General features: G+C 53.8%; 10 protein-coding genes across 10 annotated transcripts; 7 read left to right on the top strand and 3 right to left on the bottom strand.

Moving 5' to 3' along the window:
- Window positions 1–131: 131 nt before the first annotated feature.
- On the top strand, window positions 132–924 carry POSPLADRAFT_1137845 (hypothetical protein; the record flags this gene model as incomplete). Its single annotated transcript, XM_024484843.1, has 3 exons — window positions 132–462; window positions 513–725; window positions 788–924. The coding sequence occupies 3 exons, from the start codon at window positions 132–134 to the stop codon at window positions 922–924; spliced, it is 681 nt and encodes a 226-aa protein (XP_024341236.1).
- A 668-nt stretch (window positions 925–1592) lies between these two features.
- POSPLADRAFT_1045484 (hypothetical protein) lies at window positions 1593–2937 on the bottom strand (the record flags this gene model as incomplete). Its single annotated transcript, XM_024478769.1, has 9 exons — window positions 1593–1740; window positions 1789–1844; window positions 1897–1937; window positions 1992–2057; window positions 2412–2475; window positions 2525–2563; window positions 2619–2751; window positions 2818–2835; window positions 2885–2937. The coding sequence occupies 9 exons, from the start codon at window positions 2935–2937 to the stop codon at window positions 1593–1595; spliced, it is 618 nt and encodes a 205-aa protein (XP_024341235.1).
- Window positions 2938–3107: 170 nt separating this feature from the next.
- On the top strand, window positions 3108–3705 carry POSPLADRAFT_1168624 (hypothetical protein). Its single transcript, XM_024488018.1, has 4 exons — window positions 3108–3142; window positions 3199–3299; window positions 3353–3426; window positions 3479–3705. Exons 1-4 carry the CDS (start codon window positions 3140–3142, stop codon window positions 3607–3609), a joined length of 309 nt encoding a protein of 102 aa, XP_024341234.1. The 5' UTR covers window positions 3108–3139; the 3' UTR covers window positions 3610–3705.
- Window positions 3706–3729: 24 nt separating this feature from the next.
- POSPLADRAFT_1065588 (hypothetical protein) lies at window positions 3730–7079 on the bottom strand (the record flags this gene model as incomplete). The annotated part of the gene is made up of 19 exons (XM_024481972.1): window positions 3730–3968; window positions 4029–4204; window positions 4258–4597; window positions 4655–4680; window positions 4733–4872; window positions 4932–5002; window positions 5063–5150; window positions 5202–5293; window positions 5347–5478; window positions 5537–5566; window positions 5614–5873; window positions 5925–6000; window positions 6053–6160; window positions 6214–6230; window positions 6293–6309; window positions 6361–6410; window positions 6464–6567; window positions 6627–6703; window positions 6763–7079. 19 exons carry the CDS (start codon window positions 7077–7079, stop codon window positions 3843–3845), a joined length of 2247 nt encoding a protein of 748 aa, XP_024341233.1. The 3' UTR covers window positions 3730–3842.
- Window positions 7080–7617: 538 nt separating this feature from the next.
- POSPLADRAFT_1138078 (hypothetical protein) lies at window positions 7618–11361 on the top strand (the record flags this gene model as incomplete). The annotated part of the gene is given in 13 exon segments (XM_024484869.1): window positions 7618–7770; window positions 7821–9331; window positions 9398–9624; window positions 9691–9802; window positions 9855–9961; window positions 10018–10048; window positions 10105–10249; window positions 10300–10542; window positions 10595–10657; window positions 10709–10824; window positions 10880–10963; window positions 10977–11165; window positions 11301–11361. The coding sequence occupies 13 exon segments, from the start codon at window positions 7618–7620 to the stop codon at window positions 11359–11361; spliced, it is 3042 nt and encodes a 1013-aa protein (XP_024341232.1).
- Window positions 11362–11906: 545 nt separating this feature from the next.
- POSPLADRAFT_1069710 (hypothetical protein) lies at window positions 11907–13600 on the bottom strand. The gene is made up of 3 exons (XM_024482365.1): window positions 13147–13600; window positions 12776–13099; window positions 11907–12729 (listed from the first exon to the last, which is right to left on the bottom strand). Exons 1-3 carry the CDS (start codon window positions 13585–13587, stop codon window positions 11932–11934), a joined length of 1563 nt encoding a protein of 520 aa, XP_024341231.1. The 5' UTR covers window positions 13588–13600; the 3' UTR covers window positions 11907–11931.
- Window positions 13601–13831: 231 nt separating this feature from the next.
- Window positions 13832–18837, top strand: POSPLADRAFT_1065586 (hypothetical protein; the record flags this gene model as incomplete). The annotated part of the gene is made up of 15 exons (XM_024481971.1): window positions 13832–13943; window positions 13993–14055; window positions 14123–14255; window positions 14303–14397; window positions 14449–14588; window positions 14642–14742; window positions 15801–16322; window positions 16371–16485; window positions 16535–16606; window positions 16654–16789; window positions 16847–16956; window positions 17004–17295; window positions 17349–17437; window positions 17496–17678; window positions 18643–18837. 15 exons carry the CDS (start codon window positions 13832–13834, stop codon window positions 18835–18837), a joined length of 2358 nt encoding a protein of 785 aa, XP_024341230.1.
- A 616-nt stretch (window positions 18838–19453) lies between these two features.
- Window positions 19454–21471, top strand: POSPLADRAFT_1045478 (hypothetical protein; the record flags this gene model as incomplete). The annotated part of the gene is made up of 9 exons (XM_024478768.1): window positions 19454–19491; window positions 19545–19653; window positions 19710–20116; window positions 20154–20259; window positions 20317–20427; window positions 20621–20811; window positions 20869–21009; window positions 21065–21406; window positions 21453–21471. 9 exons carry the CDS (start codon window positions 19454–19456, stop codon window positions 21469–21471), a joined length of 1464 nt encoding a protein of 487 aa, XP_024341229.1.
- A 2845-nt stretch (window positions 21472–24316) lies between these two features.
- On the top strand, window positions 24317–25114 carry POSPLADRAFT_1111080 (hypothetical protein; the record flags this gene model as incomplete). Its single annotated transcript, XM_024483371.1, has 3 exons — window positions 24317–24709; window positions 24881–25005; window positions 25060–25114. Coding segments are annotated over 3 exons (573 nt in total), but the record flags the coding sequence as incomplete, so codon positions are not given.
- Window positions 25115–25495: 381 nt separating this feature from the next.
- Window positions 25496–25958, top strand: POSPLADRAFT_1045477 (hypothetical protein; the record flags this gene model as incomplete). The annotated part of the gene is made up of 4 exons (XM_024478767.1): window positions 25496–25519; window positions 25575–25700; window positions 25756–25822; window positions 25876–25958. 4 exons carry the CDS (start codon window positions 25496–25498, stop codon window positions 25956–25958), a joined length of 300 nt encoding a protein of 99 aa, XP_024341227.1.
- Between the last annotated feature and the right edge of the window lie 376 nt (window positions 25959–26334).

Genomic DNA, 26334 nt, shown 5'->3' with positions numbered 1-26334 from the left:
TCGAATTCGGGCGGTCGCCACATTCGTGTTATTAGCAGTCGCCTGCCATGTCCTACCCTGCTCATAGCTTCCCAAGTACGCCGTCCCATCACCTGCTCGACAATGACCACGATGAACGACCACCCCCTTCTATGTCCGACATACTCCTAGATCCGCTCAACCAGCTCCAGACGCTCTCACATCAGCTCTTTCTTTCCCTCGGTCCCACACAGGCGCGTGGCCCGCCACCACCACCCACCAGCTCGTTCCTCGCAGTCGACGCTACGCTCGCGTCAGCAGTCCAGCTCGCACGGCGGCACCAGGTCAAGCAGCGCGCGATAGAGCGACTCAAGAGCGAGGTACTTGCTCTTGATACGCGGTGGCGCGAGATCGTGTGCGCCCTAGAGCAGGGCACGCGCGAGCTTGCGGCGCTCGTGAAAGAGGGCGACGAGCGCATCAAAGCAATTGAGGACGCGCAGGCTGGTGCGTACATTGTTCTCTTAGCCCCTGTCGCGCTCACAGGGCCGCGACAGCGGCCATCCCGTACCCTGAGCTCCTCGCGTACGCGCAGAGCCTCTCCGCGTTCACTTCCGCACCGCCGAACATGCCAGACCTCGCGCTACCTGGCCAGCCGCCTCCCCCGCTCTTCTTCCCGCCGTTCCCGAACGAAGAGAAGATGCGGCGCGGCCACATGAACGACGAGGCCCCACTCGGCCTGTTGGGCGAGACGCATTCTGTCGGAAAGCGTACGTCGTTCCGGTTTCATGCCTTTAAGAGTTCACCGATTCGAATTTGGCGACTGCAACAGCGCCGACTGTCCAGCCCAAGTCCGTCGAGATGCCGCCGCATATGGCGGGTCCAGGTGCGAACCCATACCGGCCTGACCTACGCGCCCCACAGCAGCAGTTCTTCGATCTTGATCTCGACCTCAATCCCGATCTGTAACCTTTCTCCCGCATTCCACGGCTCCTACACGACGTGCATTTCTTGGGTGCTCACGCTACGTGGGGTATCTGGTGTTTCTGCTCTTGCGGCGCCCATGGCAATGATTTCGGAGCATTACATGCGCTGCATAGGATCAAATATTGAGACCTGGCACCCGCCCTTGCTGGCTTATCACCCCTTGCTCCACGCAGGACGACCAACAGGGACTGGATATACGGCACCACTGCAGGATCAGGGAGAGGGCCGATCTAGGAACCAGAGCACGGCAGAGCAATAATTCTGAAGATGGGTCGTGCAGGACACACGACGGCGCTTCGCACTGAACAAACTGTGTATGACGGGATTGTGCAAAACTCATCAATTTACAGAACTACGTGGGCTTGCTTTTGTGCTGTAATTCGGTATGTGTGCATGCCATACGGTAATTGGAGGCAGGTGAGAGGGAAAGAGAAAAGACCTGCAACAGATTGCAAGACAGGCCCGCTGACACAAACTTAGATCGTACTACGGATCTCATGTCTAGCAGCAATGAGGTGTATGATACACCCACCGTTCATGGATGTTGAGACCGGCGGCTGCGTACCACACATGTCCTGCATCATGTTGGTCTCCCGACGGTCAGTTCGTCGGCTCCACACAGTTGTCGAGGTGTTCTTAAGGAAAAGTTGTCATGTCCGCAAAATGTACAGGTAATAATGGAACGCCTCGCCCAGTGCCCGGACTTCCAGTGTTGTCCCGGGCCTTGTGAGATAGCGACGGCGAAAGTGAGGTTGCCCGAACGTCAAATAGATGAATATCCCTCCCGGTTTTAGCACCCTGAGAAGCTGTCGGGTGCGGTTGATTGTGTATCAACGACCCACTCACCTCAAGACTTCGTCTACTTCTCGATTGCAGTTCTCGACGACATCTTCTGGTGGATCCTGTTTGTGATGAGTATGTCACCATAAGGATGAACATAGATACCACGCATACCCAGACATCACCTTTTGCGGTCATCATCGCGTCCATCGTTCCTGCGAGAAACGTTGAGTTATAAACAATATCAAGGGGGCACATAGATCACATACCTTTATCAATTGCGACATCAAAGGTGTCCTGTTCAAATTTCAGATCTCGAATGTCCATCTCCAGCCCTGTAGATTTGATACATCTGTCAGATCGTCGAAGGATCTTAGCACCTCAACCTCGTCCTCAGACGTGATATCCATGAAGCGAGCTGAGCAGACATCGAAAAACATGTTCACGATCCATCACAGAACGTTCCGCGAGCCTTGATAGAGCCGGTAGAGGTAAGCTAGAGATTCAAACTTTCTGTCGCACCACGCCCAACAGGAAGGCGCAAGCATCGCTGCGACTAGTTTTCGCGCCTTATTACAGTGACATGTGAGGGGGTTACCACACCCTTCCTGTTAAGTCTCACAGAACGTTCTGGCTATTGCTCGAGCAGCGCGCAGGACTATAACGTGGACAACGAGCGCTTCACATACACTGCATTTCAGGCCGAGTGTATTCGTGTCGTTGCTGCATGTTCTCGATCAAGACACCTGAGTACTGTGCGGGTATCAGGTACCTCGAGATTGTAAACCTTAGGAGAACGTACGTCGGTATTGACAATGCTTTTGTATCCGTCGTCATACATCTGTATACGCGTCTTGAACACCATGAATATCTGCATAGAAGAGCGATGTACATACGTCTTCTGACAGAGTCGAATTACCGCATCCTAGCATCAAGATCCTTGACGCCTTGTCAGGAATTAGCTCCCGAATGATGTCAGCGACATCGGCATATGATTTGAACCAGTCGAACGATGCGCCGGACGGCTCCCTGCGAGACGTGCAGTCTCTCGTAAGGGTTACACATCCAGGCCAATCTAGACTAAAACATGCTTACTTGCTATACCTCTGGTCCCTGTGAAGATTGGATATTCTGCGCAGAAGCATTGTTTGGCTCAGCTTACCAGTATTCCTTGCTGCCGTATTCATCGTTTTTCTGCGGCAGAACGTCCGTCATGATTGCAGCTATAGGGCTGGACGATGGCCGAGAGCAAAAACGGGTACCAAGGTGAGCGCGCGGCGGGTCCGGAACGGCCGCGGTCACGTCTGTCGGCCGATCGATCACATGGCCGTTCGCCTATAAAGAATGCGGGGTAACACTGCGGGGTTGACACACACCCTTCGCCTGCTGCTTTCCTTCCCACCACTCCCCAAACACCATGGTTGGTATTGGTTACTGCAATACCCTTTTGGGTTGCTAATATTTGCGATAATATAGTCTGCTTATCCCGCATTTATAATGGGCGGTCTCTGCATCGTCGGGGGCATTACCGGCTTCGCCAGGACGCGCAGCATCCCGTCTCTCGTCGCAGGAGTTGGGTATGTTGCTAAGCATGGTGCCCCTATTTCTGCGCTCACAGGAATCATTCTAGTGTCGGGGCTCTCTATCTTTGGAGCGCGGACAGCATCCGGAAGGGTACACCGAACGGTCTCGAAGCGGCATTAGGTATGCTTGCTTGCTTTGCTCGCTTAAGTGGCCGAGTTGACGTTCTGGGCAGGCGCCTCTGCCCTTCTGCTGTTGTCTTCTTTGCCCCGTGTTGCAAAGGGACCTGTGCCAGCTGTCCTTACCGCAACGTCGACCGCTACGGCTATCTATTACGGGAAGAAGGTCTACGCACTCCGGCAATGATCCACATACCCCTCAGAATCTTTGCTTGTATAACAGTGTATCAGTTGACCTTCACATTGTGTAATCCCTGCTCTATTTCATTTATCCTTCAAAGAAGGCGCATGTCTTGATGACAACCCGAAAGGCATACGCAAGTCACTGGATTATCTGTCTACTCCCGACATACAGGTAAGTATCAACGCGTCCGTCTGTACAATCAATAATTTACTCGTCTGAGACTTGGAACTTGCCATCTACCACTGTCTTTCCGACAACGCGGCGGTGTAAGGAAAGTCTGCAGTGACCAAGCGCACAATGTCCGTTTTGGTGATGATACCTGCTAGTTTTCCCCTTTCTGACACTAGTACATGTCGGAGGTTCTAGGTAGCAGCATACTGATTTTTAGTGAACACGAAGGATACGAACCACATGGCACCTACCAGTTTCTGGACCATGCTGACAACCAGTTCGAGCGGCATCTCTTTCCGGAGGTGTAGTACTGACTCTTCAAGCAGCGGTGAGAGATCGATGACAGCCGCATTCGACTCAGTCGGACGTGCCGCAAAAGTGCACTTCCGCTGTGCACCGGACGTTGCATCTTCTGCCAACAAGGGCGCTGTCCAAGGCGTCACACCCTGACTCGCCGACGTACGCAGCGCGGGCACTCACCAAGCGTCGTCTTCAACCGGTCACGCGTGACATATCCGACGAGCTCGTCCCCGAAAAGTACGGGAAACCCGTGGAAGCGGTACGTGCGCACCACCTGGTCGATGTCCTGGAGCGTGCACCCGTGCGCGTCTTCGCGGAGCACGACAAGGTCGGCGGCGGGCTTCATGATGTTCATCGCGGTCTCCCCGCGGTCGCGGAACTCGTTCGGCGGGAGCCAGGGGTACTCGCGCATCGCGATCCATATCGAGTAGATGCCCTCCTTGCCAAAGTAGTCTCCGACCCACTTCGAGACCATGACGGAGATCATGATCGGGAGGACGTGCGAGAGCGCGCCCGTGAGCTGTGTAATGCCGTGAGTATGCTGTGAGGTCTAGGGGCAGCACCTGCAGGGACGTACTTCGAAAAGGATGACTACCAGTGAGACTGTTCACTCACGTCAGTGAGTACGTAGAGCAGGCAATGAAGGGCGACTTGCCTGTCATTCTGGTAACACCGCCAAGCATCGCCGATGCACCAATAACAGCGTAGAAACCGGGCGAGACGCAAGGCACGGTTGGTTCAGGTGGACACGAGGAGAACATCCAAGCTTTCGGATAGGCATGATGTAATCCCTGTCTGGAGTGGTATGCATCACTGAGTAAGCGACGACGTCTCAGTCAAGCAAATCGACGGACGTGATGAGGCCAACCGCGCGACCCAAACAAGCTCCGATAGCAATGGTTGGCAGGAAAATACCTGCCGGAATCTATGAAGTGCAGTATCAATGAGCTGTCAGGCTGCAGGGTCGGATTCAGCACCCACGTACCATCATGCCGAATGTCCATGCTGTCAGCGCGAGTTTCGTTGCGGCGGTTAGGATCAGGAGGAACACGTTTGCCCATGTTGCTGTTGGGCTGTACGACGGTATATGAGAATCATCGGGCGTACAAGGGGATCAAACTCGCTTGCAAAGACCGTGGTAGTCGCCCCTGCTGGCATCGCACTCCAGGAATAAGTTGGCGACGAGTTCCGACGACTGAGCCCGGAGAAATACGACCTGTCACAGGCATGAATCCATCATAATTGCAAATCATCACAGCGCGGACTGACGAGATAGCTGACGGCTGCGGTCAGTGCGCTGAAGCCGACTACCTCAAACACAGGCCATTGGTGCAAAATGCTGCTCCGTCGATAGACTGCGGCCGCAGCATTGAGCTTGATCATCAGGGAACCAAGTACGCCCTGTGTGCTCAAGAGTCAGTTTCCTTTTGATGACTGTGCTGCTGGAGCAGATACCGACGCCCAATATTGCTAGAAATAGCCATGGAATCTAGAGACGGCGTGAACAGGCGTTGCGTCGTAAACAAGCGGACAAACCAGTTCGAAGGCTCTCCAGACAGTCGTGACCTCGCTTATCTGCACCTGAAAGAGGACAAGCTTTGATGTGCCGAAAGGGTCAACGTACTGTAAGGCCATGGCGGCAATGACCGACGTGACGAAGCCCCGCCACATGACGTCCGTGCCGCTGGAGAACGTGTCCAACTCCTCGAGGCCAAATAATACGCCACCTAGAGGACTCCCGAACGCGACAGACACGCCGGCGACGGCCGCGGCGGCTAGCAGTCTGCGTTTGCGGGCTGCATCACGATGAGCGGTTTCAATCACTTACAGGATAGGTGCATAGCTACCTTCGTTCCCGTACACCTGTTTGAACATCTTCGAGAACAGGAATGCCATGCAACAGGAGACATGCACAAGTGGACCCTGCATTTGCCGTGAAATATACGAGTCTTAACGCTACTAAATCCTGACGTACCTCCTTTCCCAAAGACAGCCCAGATGCAACTGCGAGGGCGAGTCCCAGTGCTTTGATGAGCAAGGTCCATGGACTGAGGAAAGCGTCCAGCACGTAGCCGCTGAGGATCTGAGCGAGGGTCTTTTATAATTTTCAGTTGATGCATGTGGGACTAAACTCACGGCCTTGATTTCAGGTACTTGACGGTTGTCGTGTGTCAAAAAGTACATTCGATAGGTCGAAGCATAGGTATGGACTCACTTCCAGTATGAAAAGCACTGTTGGAATATGTCTCAGGATGAGGTAGCGTTGCACTGATTCACACTTACTAGGGCGCATACGTCTGCACCAGTACAGCAGCACTTCCCGCGAATGTGATCTACAAGGGCTACTCGATCAACTGACGTTAATGAGGGAAGTGCAAGGACTTACTCCCAGTGTAATGTAGATGAATGATTGTAGTATAGACTGTGCAAAGACTAACTTGATGTTGAAATGTTCGCTCCACGTTTGCCACTGATTGCAGACCTCTCCGGCTTACAGGCGAAATGTGTGAGCACACAGTTATATTGCAGCAGCGGTATCCAGTACATACGATCTAATCCACTACAACACGTAACTTGATTGTAGAAGAACCCATATGTGCATCGGCCCTCCTTCAAGTCGCCAAGCCTGAAGGGGATAAATCCGTTGGTGCGTAATCCTCCTCCTGCAGTGAACGCGAGACGTACCACCGTACAAGTATGTCCAGCCAGGCCCCCGCAACGCCAGTACCCAGGCCAGTCAATATAATTACTAGCCACATGCCGCAAGAATCGAGAACAAGCGAGAGTAGTCCATGGAAACCGCGCTGGCTAGCCAAGACACGCTTGCGCTCGCGCTCAGCGGCCTCCTCACGTTGCCAGTCGATGGTTGCACCCTCCTCATAAGAGGGTTGTTTCCCGGGCATCCGCAGACGTGGGGGGGCTAGGTCTTCTTCGAGTAGCTCGTATTGCTCCGCGTCCGAGACATTGTGCGCATGGCCGTTTGTACGCTTGAACCAGGACATTGGTGCTATGGGCCTGTAAGGAAGTGGGCACGAGGACTTGTGACCCCAGTTGTAGATTATTAGCCAGTTCCCAAGAACAGCGAGTCTTTCGTTCCGAGCTGAAGTTCATCAACGCAGTGCGTAGCTCGTGCGTCAGTACTACGAATGAAAGTACTCCGAGCTCGCAGTCGGCGTGCAGTGCACACGAATAGTATGCACGTGACTATCCGATTATGACGGGCGCTTGTAAGGTGCTCTCGTCTACCCGCACTTCGTGCCATATTAATGTCTTCAAGCACTTTGCAGCCATCACTCTCCTCTCTTGCGATTCTCGAGAAACCTTTTGATTCTAACTTTTGAATACCTGCAAATAGAGGGGCTTGCAATCCAACGCTTACTTGCCTCACTGGGTTACATGCCGCTTATTGACTCAGCCACCGCTGCGGTTTAGGATCGAGGCACAGGTAAGCACTCGGTCCTACTTTGATGAGGCTTGGACTGCGGCTACATGCAAAGCTCATGCGCAGCCACATGTATCATTTTAGAATCAGTCAAACGCATGTCATACTCTGACTACAGCGTCTCGGACCACAACAGGTCCGAAACCAGACCAGACAAGGCTCTCGTAGTCAAATGTGCGTACGACGAAGCGGTCAGGAAGATTACCTTCAGCTCGACTCGCACATGTTCCTATGAGCTTCTCAGACAGAGAGTGCGCTACCTCTCGCTCCTGGTGTCAGGATCTGGCTGACTGGGAATCAGATTGAGGAGGGATTCTCGCTCTATACCACCCCTTTCGCCATTACATATACAGATGATGACGGCGAGGTCACGGACATAGCGACCGACGCGGATCTCACAGAGGCCATCCGCTATGTATATCCTGTCAACGACGATCCTCCGCTCTCCTCGTCCTCATCTATACTTTCTGGCCGCAGTCTCACAAGAGGGAAGATCACGCTACGAGTCCGTATCACGGTCGAGTACGACGGACCCAGCCTGTCCGACACGTCTTCTCTGGTTAGTCTGGAGGAATATAGGAACCGCAATGGCAGCGAGCTCTCGCTGTCTCTCAGCATGCCCCCCGCAGGTGAGATTGAGGATGACTCCATCACCGTAAGCTCGAAGGATATGGGTTCAAAGCATGATATGTATCGCGCGCGGGGCCCGAAGACAATGGTCTCTGGTCCAAGCCGCGAGACGCTACGAAATGACGCCCATGAGCCGACCGTCGAGGAAGAGAAATGGGAAGGAGCTACGATGTCAAGCGTCCCGCCGACAATGGCCGTGGACAAACTCTCATCGTCACACTCGTATGCCCCTTCCTCAGAGCAGGACCCGTTTTCGGACAAGCAAGCCGCATTGGACCCGACATCTGTGTTCGAGCGCCTAAGACTGGAAGAGGATCTGCAAAGCCGGCAGCCAGGATCCAGCTATGGATCGTCCACTCTGCACTCAGAGCGCGGTGCGGCATGGCTCCGTGACCAGAATGCACGGACAATCAAGGGAATGCTCGGCGAATTACCCGCGCCGTCCGAGAAGTCGTATGAGCCGTCGGTCGCGGCACCCGAGGACACCGGCTCTGTGCTGAGCGGTGAGCTAGCGCTGCAGCAGGACGCAACTGGCAAGTACTACTACGCGTACACGGCTGGCAGCAGCTCGTACGGCGCGTCGCAGAGCGTGCCCGACTCGGGATTCGAGGACGTCTCGGATGTCCACCGCGCGAGTATCACTGCCAATCCCGCCCTAAGTAGACCGACATCGATGGAGGTGAATGGTTATGATTACCAAGAAGTCTCCGGAAACGCGCTGCACCGGTCTTCATCTTCTGCTTCAAACCCGTTTATCCGGCGTTCTATGTCGGAACCCATCTTTCCTCCAGACTACATTGACCCTGACGTCCCCCCTGAAGTTCTTCAGTTCATCACCGGCATCCCTCCTATTCCTCCAGAGAACCCTCCCACTTGTTCCAACTGCAGGACAATAATGGACACCTTTCGATACGTGTGTTCAACGTGCGGAGAGCAGAAACCGATCTCACCAAGCGAGTTGTATGGGATGGATAATGGCAAGGGGAAAACGCGGGCTGTGGAGATGGAGTTTACAAACGGCAAATACTCCTTCCCGCCCTCACCACCAACTATGTCGTCGGCTTCCTCAACGTCATCTTGGTCAATGGTCTCGAGCTCAAATGCCCCTTTGCGCAATACTTCCGATGCAACACTGAGCGCCGGACCAAGGTCGCTGAAGCCCCTGCCGGCAGTTCCTATGAAGTCCAATGGGTCCTCATCCTCGACGCTCACAATATCCACTCCATACAGTCCGTATGACACTGCGAGTACTGGCTACGAGCTGTGCTGGCAGTGTCTCCCAACCGCTGGAGTCACCCACGCACTTGAAATGAGTGTCGCACCTGGCTCATCACCCAGTCTCGCGGAATGGCCGTCTTCGGAAGACGCGCAGCGCGCCATGTCGCAATGGCGCCGAACTGCACCGAGCCAAAAGGGTCAATTACGTCACGCCTACATCGAGAAGAGTTGGGGTCATAAGGGGTGGCAGGACGTCGGTGCGTGCCCTCTCCCTATCTTCCGTCACGAGGCGCTAATAAAAACGTTCCGCCCGTGAATCGCAGAACAAGATGATCACCGCAGCTGTACCTGCTCGACCTGTGGGACTCAAATTGTGAATCACCGGTACAAATGTGCTTCTTGCGAAAACTTCAATCTGTGTAAGGCATGTTATAGGTGGGCCAGCAAGAGCTGTGACCGCGGACGTACGCTTACGCGCGATTTTTAGTCAGGTACACGAGATTCATCCATCGCACGCGTTCCTCGTCGTGCCGGATAAATTGCCGCGCTCGCGCTCCGAGCCTCACAACATGATGTCCGCATACGGAGAGGCTTGTATGTCCTTTTGTTGGCAGTACCTATATACATCACTCACCAGATTCTTCACAAAGCCCTCAAACATCCAGGGGTAAAATGCTTCCAGTACGTTTCACGATCATCATATCACTCGCACGCAGTTGATTTCTCGTATTTGTAAGTTGCATGCAAGATATCGTTGGTGCACGATTTCACTGCGCAATCTGTGATGCTGTCGATATCTGTTCCAACTGCGAGTCTGCCGGCTTACCAGGAAATCTGCACGAGTCCGACGGTGGGCACAGCTCGTCGCACATCATGATCAAGGTACCCCTTCACGCCATCCGCAACTACGGTGCGCTGACACCCCTCCGTAGATCCCTTATCCGCTTGGCACCGCAGAGCTGCAATCTGCTAGTCAGATGGCGAAAAGTCTTTGGAGCGGACGTGACGCGGCAACGGGCCAGCGCGTGCGCTCGCGACGTAATTCGCTCACCTCCGCGTACGACCGCACCGTCCTTGGCATCGGCTCTCGCAACAACGGCAACTCGTCGCTTGACAATGCGTCCGTGGCCATTGAGGCAGATGACCATGGTGTCAGATGTGATGGGTGTGGCGGGGTGAGTTGTGGTGCTACACATTCTAACGATGTTCGTTGACGTATTATTGCAGTACGTTGTTGGTATTCGGTACCAGTGTGCATCATGTCCTTCCCTACCAAAGCCGTACAGCCTTGTGAGTACTACGACCATCGACAGATGTATTCATACCTGACATAATCATAAGTGCGCACATTGCGAAGAGCGTTCATACATCCTACATGACCCGTTCCACGTCTTCTTTAAATTTCCGCGGCCGCTCAATCGCCCGCTACAAGTAGGCCGGCCATTGGTTCCCAAATTGTGAGTCACGCCTTCATTTTGATGCGCACATCAGGACAAATCGTGCTGGATCTAGGTACAAATACCCTGCGGGGCCTCCCGATGGCAACTACGCTATGAGTAACCCCAAGGGTACGTGCCTTCACTGTGATGTGCTGCAGTGACTTGAACAGTTCTGCTACCACAGCGTACCTCGCAGGTCTGGTTCACTCTTTTGCCTTATGCGACCGCTGTATGACACGCATCAACGGCGAGTGGTACCGTTGCGGATACTGCTCGATCGACTTGTGCGAGGTCTGCCAGCGGATGGACACACATAACGACAGACATGCTTTTGTAGTGTTCAAGTCTCCAGTACGTTGGTCGCTCTTCACTTGCTTGATTATTGCCTGATTGTCTCTTCGTCTTACCAGCTGGAGATGTCCCTGTTCAAGTACGTCGCAAGGTCTGCTGGTTATTGAGATAATTTTAACTGACTACACATTCTATATCAGGAGTTTCACGTCTGATGTTCATAACCCGACATCCATCATTCCCTACCCTATATATTACTCCTAGACTGACGCCAGCCTTGTACAATGTCGCACTATCAGGAACTGACTGCTGTATGATTGCATCTCTGTTGTACCGATGCTTGGTCGTGTCACCATAATTATGCTCAGTAACCCGGGACTCCCTAGGCCTTTTCAGCATATCGATCGGCATTTTCTTCTCACGTGATATCTATGCAAATATGCTAGCTTTTTAGTACAGAAATTGCAAGAGGATTCGGGCCGGTTAGAATGTTTTGACAGAGTGGTGGAGCTATGAGTGGTATGATGGCCATCTAGCCATACACGCCATTGTCAAACAACTCCATATACTAAGTGCATAAAATGTAGTGGAACAGCTTTACGTGAAGCTGATAGAGCGTTCTGTCGACTTGATTCCAGGACATTTCTGGTCACAATGTGCGTCGTACACGCCCAAATCATACTGTCTCATCAGAGCCGTTGTCATCACAGAGGAATGCCCTGCTGAGACGGGACTTTTCATAAGAGAAGGATGATGATCACACCTCTCGTGCGGGACCAGCTTCCGCAGCAAAAGAAAAGTAACAGCCTCTCGATGTCGCGCATTGCATACTGTTCAAAATAAGAACTTAACATTCTGGTACAGCTCCAAAATGGGATTCTCGCCGCTCCGGAGGCGGGTTTTGTCCAGATCCGCATGCGTCGCCATGAACTCGGCATGCGTATACACACTCGACTTGCGTTCGCCGACTGGGATCCCGCTCGCCGACGCCACGCCGTCCGTCGGCGGTCGGCGGTTCTTCCAATGGTACGACGAGAAGAAGTTGCTGCCCAGCGAGACGGGCGACGCGCTCGTCGACAGCGGCGACCGCGGGAGCGCCTCCTCCGGCAGTGACAACGGGAGCGGCTGCGACAGGATCTGCTCGTACATGTCGCGCAGCCGGCCGAAGTCGGTCGGGAAGAAGATGTCGAAGTAGCCCTGCTTGACGAGCAACGTCGTGCACGGCACGGTCTCGTTGCGGTACCGCGTCTGCACGACGGGCGCAGTGACGCCGACGATGGTGTCCGGCAGCGACGAGAAGTCGGACAGCAGCAGGCGGTGGCGCGGGAAGTGCTGCCGGAGCGTGCGCAGGAGGCTGAGGAGGCGCGTCGGGATGAACTCGGGCGCGGAGAGGTTCGGCGCGAAGGGGAGGTTCGTGTAGAGCGTGCGCAGCGCGGCGGAGCGTTTGAGGAGGCGTGGGATAGGCAGTGGGTGCGCGAGGCGGCGGCGGAGCGCGAGGAAGGACGCGATGAGTGGGTCTGTGACGCGCGTGTAGTGCGTGCCGAAGTCGCCGTGCGCGTCGATGGTGACGAGGCCCTGGTACGGCTCGAGCGTACGCAGGTCGTACCGGATCATATCGTGCGCAAAGTTGTCCTGCGGTAGTTAGGGAATGCAAGGTGGGGAGCGGGGTGGGACTCACGATGACCTCCATGGCGAGGAAGAAGCAGGGCGCGGACTCGCGTGTGTCCCAGCGGAAAATGCTCTTGTGCACTATGTCCACGCAGGGGTGCTTGTCGGCGAGCTTCTCGCGCTGCAGGCGCGCGAGGTTGCCACTAATCTCAATGATGCGGTATCGAGTGCGGTCGTACACTTCGGGGTAGCGCTCTTGGATGTAGTCCAGGATATCGCGCGCGAGGGTGCCATTGCCCGCACCAATCTCGTAGATAACGAAGTCCTCGTAGGGGAAGTACTTGAGCAGGTATTCAGACACGAGACACTGAGCGATAGCTTGCCCGTACCATGGCTGGTGCAGCGTTAGTCAAATGAAAGGGCAAGGCGTATCGTGCTGACCTGGAACAACTCAGTCGGTGTATGCCAGATTTGCCTGCCCGGTCCATCTCCATCTGGTCCGTACTCAGCATACCGTCTCCCGACCTCCTCCTGGAACTCGACGGTGTTGCGTAGTGATGTGAAGTGAATGGGATCCGTCGTCGTGAAGATGTCCGCTTGCTTCGGAAAGTAGCCATAGTGCGGGTTGTACAGCGAGTCCTCTATGAAGTCGCGCACGAGCAACTTGACGCGGGTCGGCGGCTCGCGGCGCTGCTCGAGGTCGTTGGCGGTGACGCGTTTGTAGTTGACATGCTCGGTGTCCGGGGCGTCCGCGAAGGAGAGTTGGTTGTAGTTGATTTTGTCGGGTGAGCGAGGTGGGTAGCAGGCGGGAGAGGTGGAAGAGAGTGACCTAGACACGCATTTCTGGAGGAGGCGTGTGCTTGCGGATGCGCGATGGAGCATGTAAGCAGCAGAGAGAGTCTCCGCACGTGGTCGAGTCTGATCAAGTCAATCAATTTCATCAAAGTTCCTCTCCTTCCGCTCGGGTGAGGCACCAACGTACCGAATTGGGAGAGAATAATATCAAGCCTTCCGCATACATGGACAACTTGCAGCGGTCAGTGCGGACTTGGATAGCGTCCGAACGCTCAGAGCAAGTCGATGCAGTCGTCTCTGGTGAGTCGCACTGTTCCGCAATTATCAGAACATGGTTTTGACTTGTGTATCAGAGATTGCTAATGGCTCGACTTCGCTCTTGGACCTTGTCAAAGCGCTAGGAGAATATCTCACTGCGGAAGAAGATGACCTGCGCTCTAAAGGTCACCATTCGTTACGCATAGACATACCACACACTGAACGTATCTGCAGGTGTAGATTTCCTTTCGTTAGTAATCGGAAAATGTCCCCCAGAGAAGTTCAGCCGGCAGTCGGGTGCGCACATCTCAAACTGATCCAAGTGAGGGATTTCTCCATGCTCACTGCCTCCTCGTTTCACAAGTGCGCGTCCTAGTCACATTCTATTGCGGCAAGCTGGAGGACACAGAGACCATCATACCTGCTCTGAGGGGCCTTGTGCCCCTTATGTCATTGTCTCCCGTCACATCAGCAGATGCAGTTGAAGTCACAAAAGCGTAGGTATGTTGAGCCCCTCGGTGTTCGTTGGCTGAATGCTTTGCAGTGTCATCAAGCATGTCAAGATGAAGGCCCTCGTCCAATCTCAGCGGTATCTGGTGTTCAAGACTATTGACACGCTCATAGCCAACCAACGAGACGGTGAGTCTTTCAAAGCACATGGAGCAAGTTATCTTACACAACATATTGCAGCCCTAAAGGCTATGGGCAAGGAATTTATATCCGGATACATCTCTCTCGCAGAAGGCGAGAAGGATCCCCGGAATCTCCTTCTTGCTTTTGCCATAGATCGAGTCATGGTGCTCGAGTTTGACATTTCAACACATGTCGAGGTGTGCGATTTCGTCTGTCCAATTCGCGACCTCAATTGACGGAAATCTTTTAGGATCTGTTCAACGTCACGTTTTGTTATTTCCCCATTACTTTCAGGCCACCACCAGACGACCCGTACGGGATCACCACTGACGATTTAAAGAATGCCCTGAGGTACTTGTGTCCGCATTCAACCGTTACCCAGTGGAACGCTAAAATCTTCGATGTAGCGCTTGTCTGAGTGCAACCCCTGCATTCGGGCCGCTTGCCATTCCCCTCTTCTTGGAGAAGCTTACGGCCGGCACCCCCGCGACAAAGGTATGACGCCTGGGCTAGGTAAATCATACATGATTAATTAGGTGTTAGCGTGACACCCTCAAAGCCCTCGATTCTTGTCTACCGGTATACGGTGCCGCTGTAGCCCGTACGAATGCGCGTAAGATGTGGAACTCATTTAAGCTCGAGGTTAGTCAACTTTTTCAGCACAAACTGGTCCTTGCTCATCGTCTCGCAGATTTTCCAACCTGTCGACCCTGTGACGGAGGAGGCAGCGCTGAGGACCACGCAGGTCCTCATACAAACACTATATTCGAATCCAGAAGTCGACTCCCAGTTGGAAGAAGCAGACATACAAGGTCTTGCGAAGGAGGCGTGTGAGGAGTGCATACAAATCCTCCGGGAACCAGAGAAGAGCCAGGCGAAGCCCGCAATCAAGGTCCTTTGCGCATTCATGTCGACCACGCGTGCGTACACTCCGTCGGCTGTATGAAATAGTGGCGCATCGGAACTGAATGTCGTCGTAGCTGCTGTTGCCCGGTTCACGCTGTCTCGGGTGACCCCACACCTCGTCAAGCTCTTCCTCGACCCAGACGAGGTCGGCAACCGCGCTGCAACGCTCCACCTGCTCTCTAACCTGATCGCTTCTGCGCGCGACTCGACGTCAAAAGATCCTGAGGTTCTTCCCACCGAAGGGGACGTCCCGCTGTCGCCCTACAAAGATGAAGTGTTGGGCGTCTTGACGGTGGGACTGAAAACGCCATCCTCCACTCAGCCGGCGCTGGATGGTCTGAAGGGTGTGGTGACTACACCGGGTCTGTTGACGGACGAAGAGCTGGGCTTCGTGGTCCACAATGTCAACGAGCTTTTGCAGAAAGACGGAGACGAAAGCGAAGATACTAGGTGAGACTCTCTTACACTCGCGTCGTCTTCCTTCGCCCATTGCCTCGCGCCAGGGAACCTGCTCTGGGCCTTCTGGTGACAATAGCCGAATTCGCGCCGTCGCATGTTACGCAGACCACCCTTCCCTTGCTATTCGTCTCCCTCCCAGATCGAGCTCCGCCCCGCGACGCACAGGCAGAGCGGATACGGTGCTGGCGCACGCTTGATTCGCTCTCCCGTCTTTGCAAGCAAGCCGACCTGTTCGAGACGCTGGTCGTGCGGCTGCTCACGAAGCTCGACCTCGTATGCGTACCGCCCGCCGATGGCGCCCTAGCACAGGACGAGACGGACATCGAGCCCCGCGCGGCCTACGCCCACTCCATCCTGCGCACTATGGCAGACGTGCTCGCCGCGAAGGTCGCCGCAGGGCACAGCGATGTGACCAAGTACGCCGATCGGCTGGTGCCGCGGGTCTTCAATCTGTTCATATATGCCGCCCTCGTGTCGAATGGACGGTACATGGCGGCCACGGACCCGCGTCTTGTCTCTGTCGCGTCGCAGATCGTCACGTTGGTCGTGCAGACGCTGTCACCCCAGTGAGTGAGGCGGCAATATGGGAGGACGCACGTCTGACGGTGATGCAGACGACAAGAGGCGTTCGTATCTGTGCTGTTCGCGGGCTATCTGCACGGAGACGCGGGGAAATTGGCAGAGGGTCATCAAAAGCTCCCGGCTGACAAGAAGTTCGAGCCCTTCAGCGTGAGCCTTCCGTCGATTGTCCGCAGACAGGTTCTCATCTAGGATCTAGCCCGAAGTGTGTTCTCTGCAAAAGAATCTCCTTGCGCTGTTCTCTGCGGCTATAATCGCGCTACATAAGGAGGTGCGTTTCCCACGTTTTGCCCAGATGTAGTATTCACATGCGGCCAGGTCGCGCTCCCCGTACCTGACGAGGACGCTTTCCTCAACACGCTCTTGCAATGGAGCAGTGCTCATGCAGAAAATGTATTGCAGCGGGACGCAGCAACGCATGCGATATCTTCGATCGTGAACAAGCGGCCTGGCGGTACATGTCTTGCGTCTATTACTGTGGCGTTGCACTCACAGTTACAACGCCATGCAGGCTTGGCAGTATTCCTCGCCGAAACGCTGGATTCATTCTGGACTACACAGATAGCCAATAGGGCAATGCCGCCTCCGAAGCGTAAAGAAGGGATATCCTCCTGGGCATGGGTACGCCGTCAAACCCTCTTTGCTCTGCTTGTACTCACAGCGTGCAGATCACTAAAGCGCTCCTAATTCGCAACGACGCTGCCGCAGCACGCAATATTGATAAGTTGCTCGGCTTGCTCGACGACGCCGAGGTTAGCTGGGATGCCGCGCGGGCGATAGGGTCTGTCGTTGCCACGGACAAGATCCTCACGAAGAGGAACCATGCAGTCATCAAGGCAGGCTGCTCCTTACGGCTGGCATTGGTCGCTTCACTGATCGGCGTTGCACAGATCCTGTATGCACAGCGATACTGCAGCTCTGTCTTGCCGCGTATCGTAGAAGGCGCAAGGTCATCTTCAGGTGAGGCTCATCATTAGACGGACATGACATTCTGAGGCTGATACCCTCCCCAGATTCGCAAAAGCAGAACGCGTTCCTCGTAGCACTGACATCGCTCATCCAGTCCGTGCCCAAGTCGGTGTACGCGCCTCAGATGTCCATGGTAACCGCCCCGTCATCGTTTACGCGCCCACCGCATCCCACTGACCATGCAGCACTAGCTTATGCCCCTCCTGCTTCGCGGACTGGACCTCCCAGATACGGAAATACGCGCCGGCGTCATGGACACGCTCTTCGCCGCGGCGCAGTCCGACGCGAACGAGAACGGCGTCGTCGCGGAGCACGCGGCGAGCCTCGTGTCGACGATGCTCCGGAACAGCATGGTCAAGGAGATGCCCGCGGCGGTATGTCTTCTCTGCGCTTCCTCTCAGCTCAAGCCGCGCTCGGGCGCTGATCACATCTTCCAGCGCGTGCGCATCGCGGCCTTGCGGTTCCTGGCGATCCTGCCGAGCACGGTGCGGTACGACGTGCTGCATCCGCAGAAGGCCGCCGTCGTCCGCGAGCTGGCGAAGGTGCTGGACGACCCGAAGAGGGCGGTCCGGAAGGAGGCGGTGGAAGCTCGGTGCGTTGCCTCTTCTCGTGCGCCTGTGTCGATTCGATTTCGGATGCTGATCAGGGCGCTGTTCTAGGACAAACTGGTGGGTTCGGCCGCTTGCGGATCGGGCTTGAGCTAACTCTGATGGCGCGCTTGCAGGTTCAGGTTCACGGGGTAGATCGAAGGCTGGACAGCGCTGAAGAAATGAGTGTAATACTAAATGTATGTACATTATCCCACCAAGGGCAGGTGCGTGATTCTGCGCGAAATATAACGTGTAAACGCGCTTCGGGGTATGGACTCTGCCAACAAAAGTGCATGTCGGCAATGATCGTGGAGGACTCTCATCCCTGAATATGCCTCGAATAGACGTTCAACAGCAATATTAATACTGGCTTTCGCACTGATATCATATGTAATATGGCTACAATGACATTAGAACTCAGAGATACAGATGCGCACACACAAATTTTACAACCAGGATACAGCAGATAGGGGTTTCTATGGAATGTAGAGACTATGCAAGTAACTACCATAAAGACAAAGTAAGTATTCAAGTGATGTCTGGAGCTGGACGTCTCATCGCGGAAGTCTGCAGCCATCGGGAAGAACGAGATGTGCCGGGCCGAGAGGGCTCTGGAAATATTCAGTGCCGTTCCTAGTGAATGTTGATTATGATGTGAGTCCCATGGCATGCGCGCTACTCACAAGTTCATGTAGTAGTACTCCCTTTGGGCACCATCCACCACCGATTCCCCTCCACGTCTCGTCAGGCATCAAGGCGTAATCAGGTTTCGCGACTGTGTACTTACAAGCGCGTTGGTCCCCCAATTTATGATACGAAACTCTATGACGGTGGGGGCCTCGGGAGCATTGGTGACAAAAGTGTCTACGACAACTTGCTGATGAGTAGCGGCGGGGGCGGGCACCACGGCGAGGACTACGGCCATATTTTGTTCGCTTCATGAAGTGAGAGTATGCATGAATGGGTCATTTCCGCGTTAATTGTAGGGCTTACGATGGTTCCGAGCAGAGCTCAGAGGTTCTCTAGATCTGCTGCATAAACAACCCCTATTGAGGAGGGACTGACATGTCCCCGGGGATTGCGTGACAAGCGGACGGCCCCAAACTGTGCAGACCTGGAGAAGAATAACAACCTGAACTCGATCGTTCGATCGTTACCGTACTACCCAATCAAACGCATGTGAACGGCATGTCGGTGGAGATTCGCAGAGATGATCTTGCACTGTTCCCTTGAAACCAACTTGTCGTCTTTGTGTTATTCGGTCTACATGAGTGTTGTCCTGTTCAGGCCATGCACCATCCATGCTGGGTACCCCCGCATACCGTGCCTCTTCGAACCCCTCTCCAGCGATCAATGCTTCAGTCAATGTAACCCGAAAACGAATGTAGCGCATCGAGGAACAGAAGAGCGACCTAAATCGCCCTTATCATAAAGTCAATTTGTACGAGACCGCATGGAGGACATCGGCATATATAATAAACGCAGCTCACCCGCCATGTTGTTCCACGGACTCGCACTTGCGCTACTTTCTTCATCGTCTGTCGGCAAGCCCACGCATCATGATATTTCCATGCGGATGCACGAAGCTCGCCAAACTGTGCCTACTAGATATACTGTTATCGGCCCTGCTTCGTCCGACACCGTCCTGAGCCTACGCGTCGCCCTCGTACAAAACAACATCGCAGGACTTATTGACGCATTATATGATGTCAGCAGCCCGTCAAGTCCTAACTACGGAAAATGGCTCAGTAAAACTGAAGTACGTCATCATTCTTCTGTGTCCTAATCCGAGAAACCCTCCTCAACCTGGACCAGGTCGAGGCACACGTAGCCCCAAAACAACACAGCGTTGCGGCTGTCAATTCCTGGCTTAGCGCGCACGGGTTGAATGCGACTGCACTCTCTCCCGCTGGCGACTGGCTCAGGATTGAAGTTCCAGTCGCCAAAGCGAATGACATGCTCGCTGCCAACTTCTCTGTCTTCTCGTTCACGGCCACCGGCTCGACTACTGTTCGGGCACTTTCGTATTCTGTCCCATCCGATCTGGCTGAACATATTGACCTCATACATCCGACGACCGCGTACGTGTTTCGTGAGTATTGCTTCGTCAATGCACTGAAAATGATATGCAGTTTCCCGGTACCAAACGGGGCGAAGCCCGCAGTCATCCGTTTTGCTGACAATACGGCCTCAAAGGCATTTGATCATTCCTCGGCATGCGCGTCAGTGACGGAATTCGGCATGATGACCCCCCGTAAGCCTTCAACACCTATACGGCATTCCCGCTACTCCTGCAACCGTCTCATCCAATGGCATCGCAGTCACCGAATTTGAGAAGCAGTATGCCCAAGCCGCCGACTTGCACGTATGTTGCCAAATCTGATCCAAACCGAGTGTTACTGACCTAGACTCAATGAACCAGTCATTCCTACAACACGCCCGTCCGGACATGAACCCCGACACGAACTACACCGTCATTAGCATAGACGGGGGCGAGAATCCTCAGGACCCCAAGGAAGCTGGTGACGAAGCTGTAAGAATGATAATGTCTCGACCAAGCTCGTTGGTTCACTTTCAAACAGGATTTACCCCCATGCTACCCGACAGCCAACGACTCCCGTTCACTTCGACTCGCATAGCACTCGCATGTATTATTCTACATAGGGCAACGCCCTCCAGCGGATACAAAACAGGATTTAATAAAATAATAATAATAATAAAAACAGGATTTAGACCTCCAGTATACTGCGGGACTGGCAACAGGCGTCCCTGCCACGGTCACTATCGCTGGGGGAGATGATGTCTTGGCAGGGTTCCTGGACACCGGTCTCTCTCTCCTTGGGCTAGAGTCTCCTCCGCAAGTGGTGTCTACCAGCTGGGATGGGGACGAGGATAAATTCCCGCCCTCACATGCAGTGTGAGCCTCCTGTGACATCCTGTTCATAGAGTGATCTGACTGCTTCGTGCTATTCAGCTACCTGTGTAACGTGTATGCGCAGTTGGGCGCTCGTGGTGTCTCGATGATATTTGCCTCGGGTGATGAAGGTGCTTCTGGAAACCGAAGTGAAGGTAACTGCACCATCTTTAGCCCGACGTTCCCGGCAACGTGCCCACAGTATGCATTTACATCCACCGGTGAAAGTCTGCTTCTGACTCTCGTGCGGTCACAGTGTCACGACGGTAGGTGCGACGACCCGTATCCCCGAAGTCGTAGCCGACGTCTCAGGCGGTGGGTTCTCCAACTACTTCCTGCGACCCGACTACCAATCCAAGGCCGTCTCGGCCTACTTGGCACTCCTCGGGAATAACAACACGGGGCTGTACAATGCATCCGGTCGTGCATACCCCGATGTCGCCGCCTACGGAGTGAACTGCACGTACATAATGGGCGGTGTCACTACGCTAGGCACTGGCACAAGCTGTTCGGCTCCCATCTTCGCAAGCGTCATTGCTCTTCTCAATGACCGGCTGCTTGCCGCCGGAAAGCCCACCTCGGGCTTCCTCAATCCGTGGTCGACCCTGGAGTTGGGGCCGCGGCGTTCACGGACATCGTGGCAGGAAACAACACGTCTTGTGAAGACGACGCAGATTTCTTCGCAACGGAAAGATGGGATCCGGTGCGTTGTTGGTCTCAAGATCCTTCAGGCTGCTAATGACCGTTTGCGGAACAGGTCACCGGCTTCGGTGCACCGAAGTTTGCCAATCTTATGTCAGCGGTGGGTCTATAGACTCCCCTTGAACAGGGTCACTGTGTGTTCCTGCCACCGGGATACAGTCTCATAACTACGTGATGAGTTCGTATGCTGCATGTTACATGATATGGAAAACTGGTCGTTCTGAACGACGACGGACACACAGAAGCATAGTTGGGTGGTTGTTGCATGTGTAGGACTTGAAGTGAAAGCGCTCAGTAATTCAAGAAGATTGTGATTGGATCATATGTTTAGCGAAAGCTAAGGATGGAATTCGTTTGCGAAAACTTAAGAAGCACTCAGAAGATAGACTACGAAAGAGAAGGTGTTCTGTCACAGCCCCTCAGCGGCGGTTGACAGTTGTGGACACGGCCATCAGTCCCTACAAGATGGGCGGGACCGTGACAGCCCGGGCACTTCAGGTAGTGACTCCCGTCCCTACGTGCTCTCATCAGGACCAGTGCGTAGACAACGACGCGCCGCCGGACGACGATACTCACTTGTTCTCGTACCGATATCCTGCACAGGTACTTCCTTTAGGAGCCCGCAGCCTCCACCAACGGTTTCCCTGCCATCAGAATCATCAGCCTGAACGCGCGTGAAGATCAATCGACGTACACGCCGATTCACTCCTTGGCGAACGATTATCAATCCAGTCACTGGGTCTATGGCGGCCCCTCCGACAGCATCGCCATGTCCACAGACCTCCGGCCCCTCGGCAACAGTGGGGGTGTCGCCAATGGACTCAGGTTTGCATGGCTCAGGCAATGCTTCTGCCTGGATTGCTTCAGTGGTTGTTTGCTGTTCCATTGCCTTCAGAAAGGAATAAGATTCCGGTGAACGGTGTACACAAAATTCTTTAGACACACAGCTCAATGTGAGATGAGGGTCTAAAGCAAAGTTGATGACCCCGTGGGGAAGCAAGGTTAGCCTTTTATACTGCGCAGAGGACCCGACATTTCGGCACGCACAGCCTCTTCATGTCCCCGGGGATTGCGTGGTCAAAACAAATGTGTATTGTACTCATTTCCGAATAGAATGAGGTTGACTCGGTCAACATTCCCCATAGCGGTAGCTTTAGGGGCCAATTCGAAGCATGCGCGTTCGGCCAGCGACGCCTCGGGACCCCGTAACCGCATAATTACCTGTACATTATGTCACAGATCTACATTGATCGATTCATGCCTGTGACCGAAAAAGTCATCATACGTGATCTGCCTCCGGGCGACGAGATTGTTCCAGTCATTTCTCACCTGGCTCGCCTTGGGGCATGACCCCATTATTGTGGTCAACTCTGTGTCAATTTTGACTGTTGCGGTCATCTAGCAAGCAAACGGCCAGAGGGCATAGGACACGAGCAAGCTACAAGGAGAGAGCTCAGAGCACCCTTGCGAGGATTTGGCACGTACCTATGTGAATCCTCGGTTTTCAAACCTCCGAGCCTTGATATTCAATGTTCTCAAATGACTAGGTGTTAGGTCGTCGGCAGTGCAAGAGAGCCCAGACAGTCAAGTCCATGTCGCAGTCCCGAGGAGCAAGCAATTGACGTCAAGAACGAACTATACCAGTCTGAAGATGCAACGCAGAAGTGCCTGAAGAGTCGAGCCAGCATAGCGCACAAGAAAGACAAGCGGAAGAACAGCAGTCACTAATAGCACAACACAGATTATCTCTACAGGACCCCGGGACTTCTACATATCGCCACTCCTTGAATTCGAATCCCGCAAGCCTATGTTTTCAGATTAGATCGTGATACGACGCGAGTGTGCGGTGGGCTAGTTGCTAGCATTCGACTTGCTACAAGTTGCCTTATTATGCATCAGGGCTACGACACTCTCCGGAGGTGCGCCATGTGTATATATGTTCAGATAACCATGAGTCGAAACTATACCAGGGGGCCGGGTGTTGTTGTTGCACCCCGCGACCGACCACGTAGGTTCGCGAGCAACAGCTAATCGGCTGACTGAAATGTATGTCTCCTGTGTCGCAGAGGTTTCAAGGTTCAGGCAGTGGTGAGGTACCAACTTTCGCCTCCATGATCGCAGCCTTGAATAGTTACTGATCGACTCGAAGCTAGATGCCATCACCACTAGCGATGAAGACGACCATGATATTTGTTACTTGTCCACGGTCAACTACGAGAGCAAGTTAACATGATGTTGTCAGATGTTACGGACCTTAGTGGCCTGTCCTGCCTTGCGTTGGTAGTTCGACTCGCAAATCTGGAACGGCTCGTGCACGTTTCCTTGAAGGTCTTGTGGATATGCAGGCCGGTGCTCTCGGTAGAACGTGTCATAGATGCCACTGGTTCGTCTCGCACACATCAATCGTTGTCTGTGACCACTGCGTTGCTCCCGCGTGTACCGTACACGTTTTGGGGGTAGACGCCAATGAGCGAACAGTGGCTGGGCGCTTGCACACGCTTCGCTTCGACCGCCAGCAGTGCTCTCTCGTTGAATTCTGTTTATACTTGCCATGCTCGCTCGTGCAGTACTTTTGTTCTTAACCATCAGTATTTCAATCGCAACTCTCGTGCCGGCTGCATTGGGCAGCAGTGACGATCTTCCGGCGTGAGCTGTTTCCGCTTTTTTTCTTGCCACATTACTGATCAAGTACGCTTCAGAGATACCGACTATGAACTCGATGGTACGTGTCCACACCTCACCTACTGACAAACAGCCTAAATGCCGGCATAAAGGTCAAAACAGCCAGGTCATCCTACAACCACCAATAGACCTTTGGGAGCGTGCTGCGCAACTGAGTGGCCACGCACAAGAGTATGCACAAAGTGTCGTAACCAACGCTCTCGCAGCGCATGGAGAATACACCAACCAGCTTGTTCATATCAAGGACTCCGTCTCGCAGATGCTCTCCGCCGCAGGTCAACTGAGGGCCGAAATGATTTCCGTAACAGAGAACAAGGATATCACATTTCCTGCCGGTACGATCGAAGGCACGACGCAAGAAAACACCATTGCGGATATCTCAAACAGCATCAACACGGTGATTTCCGGCCTCCTCGAGGATCTGTCTGCGGACCTCCCAGTGCCCGACCATGCGTTGAGCCACAAGGAGCGAGAAGACCACGCTCGGAGGGTCTTTATGATGGCGGAAGACGCGATTGTGCGCGTATTTGTTAGCAAGGGCAGCTCCGAGGATCGTGCGAGGACGCTTTTTGAACGATTGCGTGCTCATGTTATCTTTATCGTTGTCACCATCGGTGCGTGTTGAATGCGCGGTGATATTATGTTTCCAATATTCATGCCTCACATTTCCTTAGGTGACTTTGCGGAGCGACATCCTCACCTGGTCGATATTCTTCTCTGGCTTATCACGAGATGGCTCTTTCCGCAGAGCTGGCTTCTACGCCCTCTGCTTCGTCTGTTCGGATTCGGTGCTCTTGGCCCTACGAAAGGTGCGTTTTGGTTGCCTGTGATGAAAGGGGTTCTCAGTAACGCGTTCGCGGCAGGTAGCGTTGCGGCTTGGGCGCAACATTTCTTCTTCGGAGGGGTAGTGAAGAAGGGTAGTTGGTTTGCACTCCTCCAGAAAGCCGCCATGACTCCGATCGATGCTCCCATCAAGAACGCAATTATTGGTGCTGTGACCGGTGCTGTAGGCTTCATAGCGGGCTGGCTGTAGCTCCTAAAGTTGCGTGTATGTTCTGTATTGACTGCAAAATGGCATTTGCTCTATGTGTGATAAAACAGAAGAGCAAGTCTGTAAGTAGTTACGCCGGAACAAATATATCGTCAAGTAGACCGAAAGGCCCAACATTGTCGAGGTCGTGGCGCTGTTTGAATAACTACTGGACTTGCCTATTTTGAACTGTTGTGTTTGTAAGCGATCGGGGCGTCCAGTCTGTGCAGACGGCCCTTGACTGTATACCATCATCTCCCCTTCCTCACTATCATGGTCTGCAAGAAATGCGAGAGTGTATGTCGATTTCTTCACTCGATTTCTTTATACCATATTCACGAGGTTATTTCAGAAATTGTCCAAACTAGCTGCACCGGACCCATTCACCGCGAGCTCACAGAGCATCAAGGACGGCTCGCGGAGAGTCGGGGAGAACAAGCTCCTGAGTAGACCAGGGAGCTCCAAGAACAGGTTCCAGGTATGCGTTTGGTGCTAAAGTGTCATGCGTGTAGCTGACTTTGAGCTCGTCGCAGCCCTATCAAGGCAAGTGTAGAGACTGTAAGTCAAGCACGACCCAGAACAAAGCCAAGTATTGTCATGGTGCGTTCTATCTGCATCCGCTTGCCGCGTCAGAAACTCATAGGCTCCTTCAGGATGTGCCTACAAGCGCGGTGTGTGTGCAATATGCGGCAAGCAGGTCCTTGATACAACGGGCTACGTGATGTCAGCTAAATAGACGTGCATGGACGATACTGGACGATAATCATTTCTTCAGTGTGTACCTCTAGCTGTATATTTTAATGTTATTGCTTTCAGTTCCTCTATGGTGCGAGCTCAGCCAACCTCCTCTCCCCAACAGACTGCGACCACCCGTGAGTACTATAATTGAAACGATGTCTTACAAGCAAACATCTACTCGATCAATATATCTAATGGTGGCATACCGTCGCCGTGTTCCTCCTCCCACCGTCTCTGCCACTCTATCAGCCGATACAGCATGTCAGCCCATTGGTCTTCCGTCGCCACGCCCTTTAGCCACCGCCGCTCTTCCTCCTGCCCTGCCCCCTGTAGTCGCCGCCATCCCCTGTACAGCCACACCGCCTCTTGCCACG

The sequence above is a fragment of the Postia placenta genome (genome assembly GCF_002117355.1).
Source record: "Postia placenta MAD-698-R-SB12 unplaced genomic scaffold POSPLAscaffold_4, whole genome shotgun sequence".
Lineage (NCBI taxonomy): Eukaryota > Fungi > Basidiomycota > Agaricomycetes > Polyporales > Adustoporiaceae > Rhodonia > Rhodonia placenta.
The sequence above is the reverse complement of the archived record's forward strand: the minus strand, read 5'-3'. Positions and strand labels throughout refer to the sequence as shown.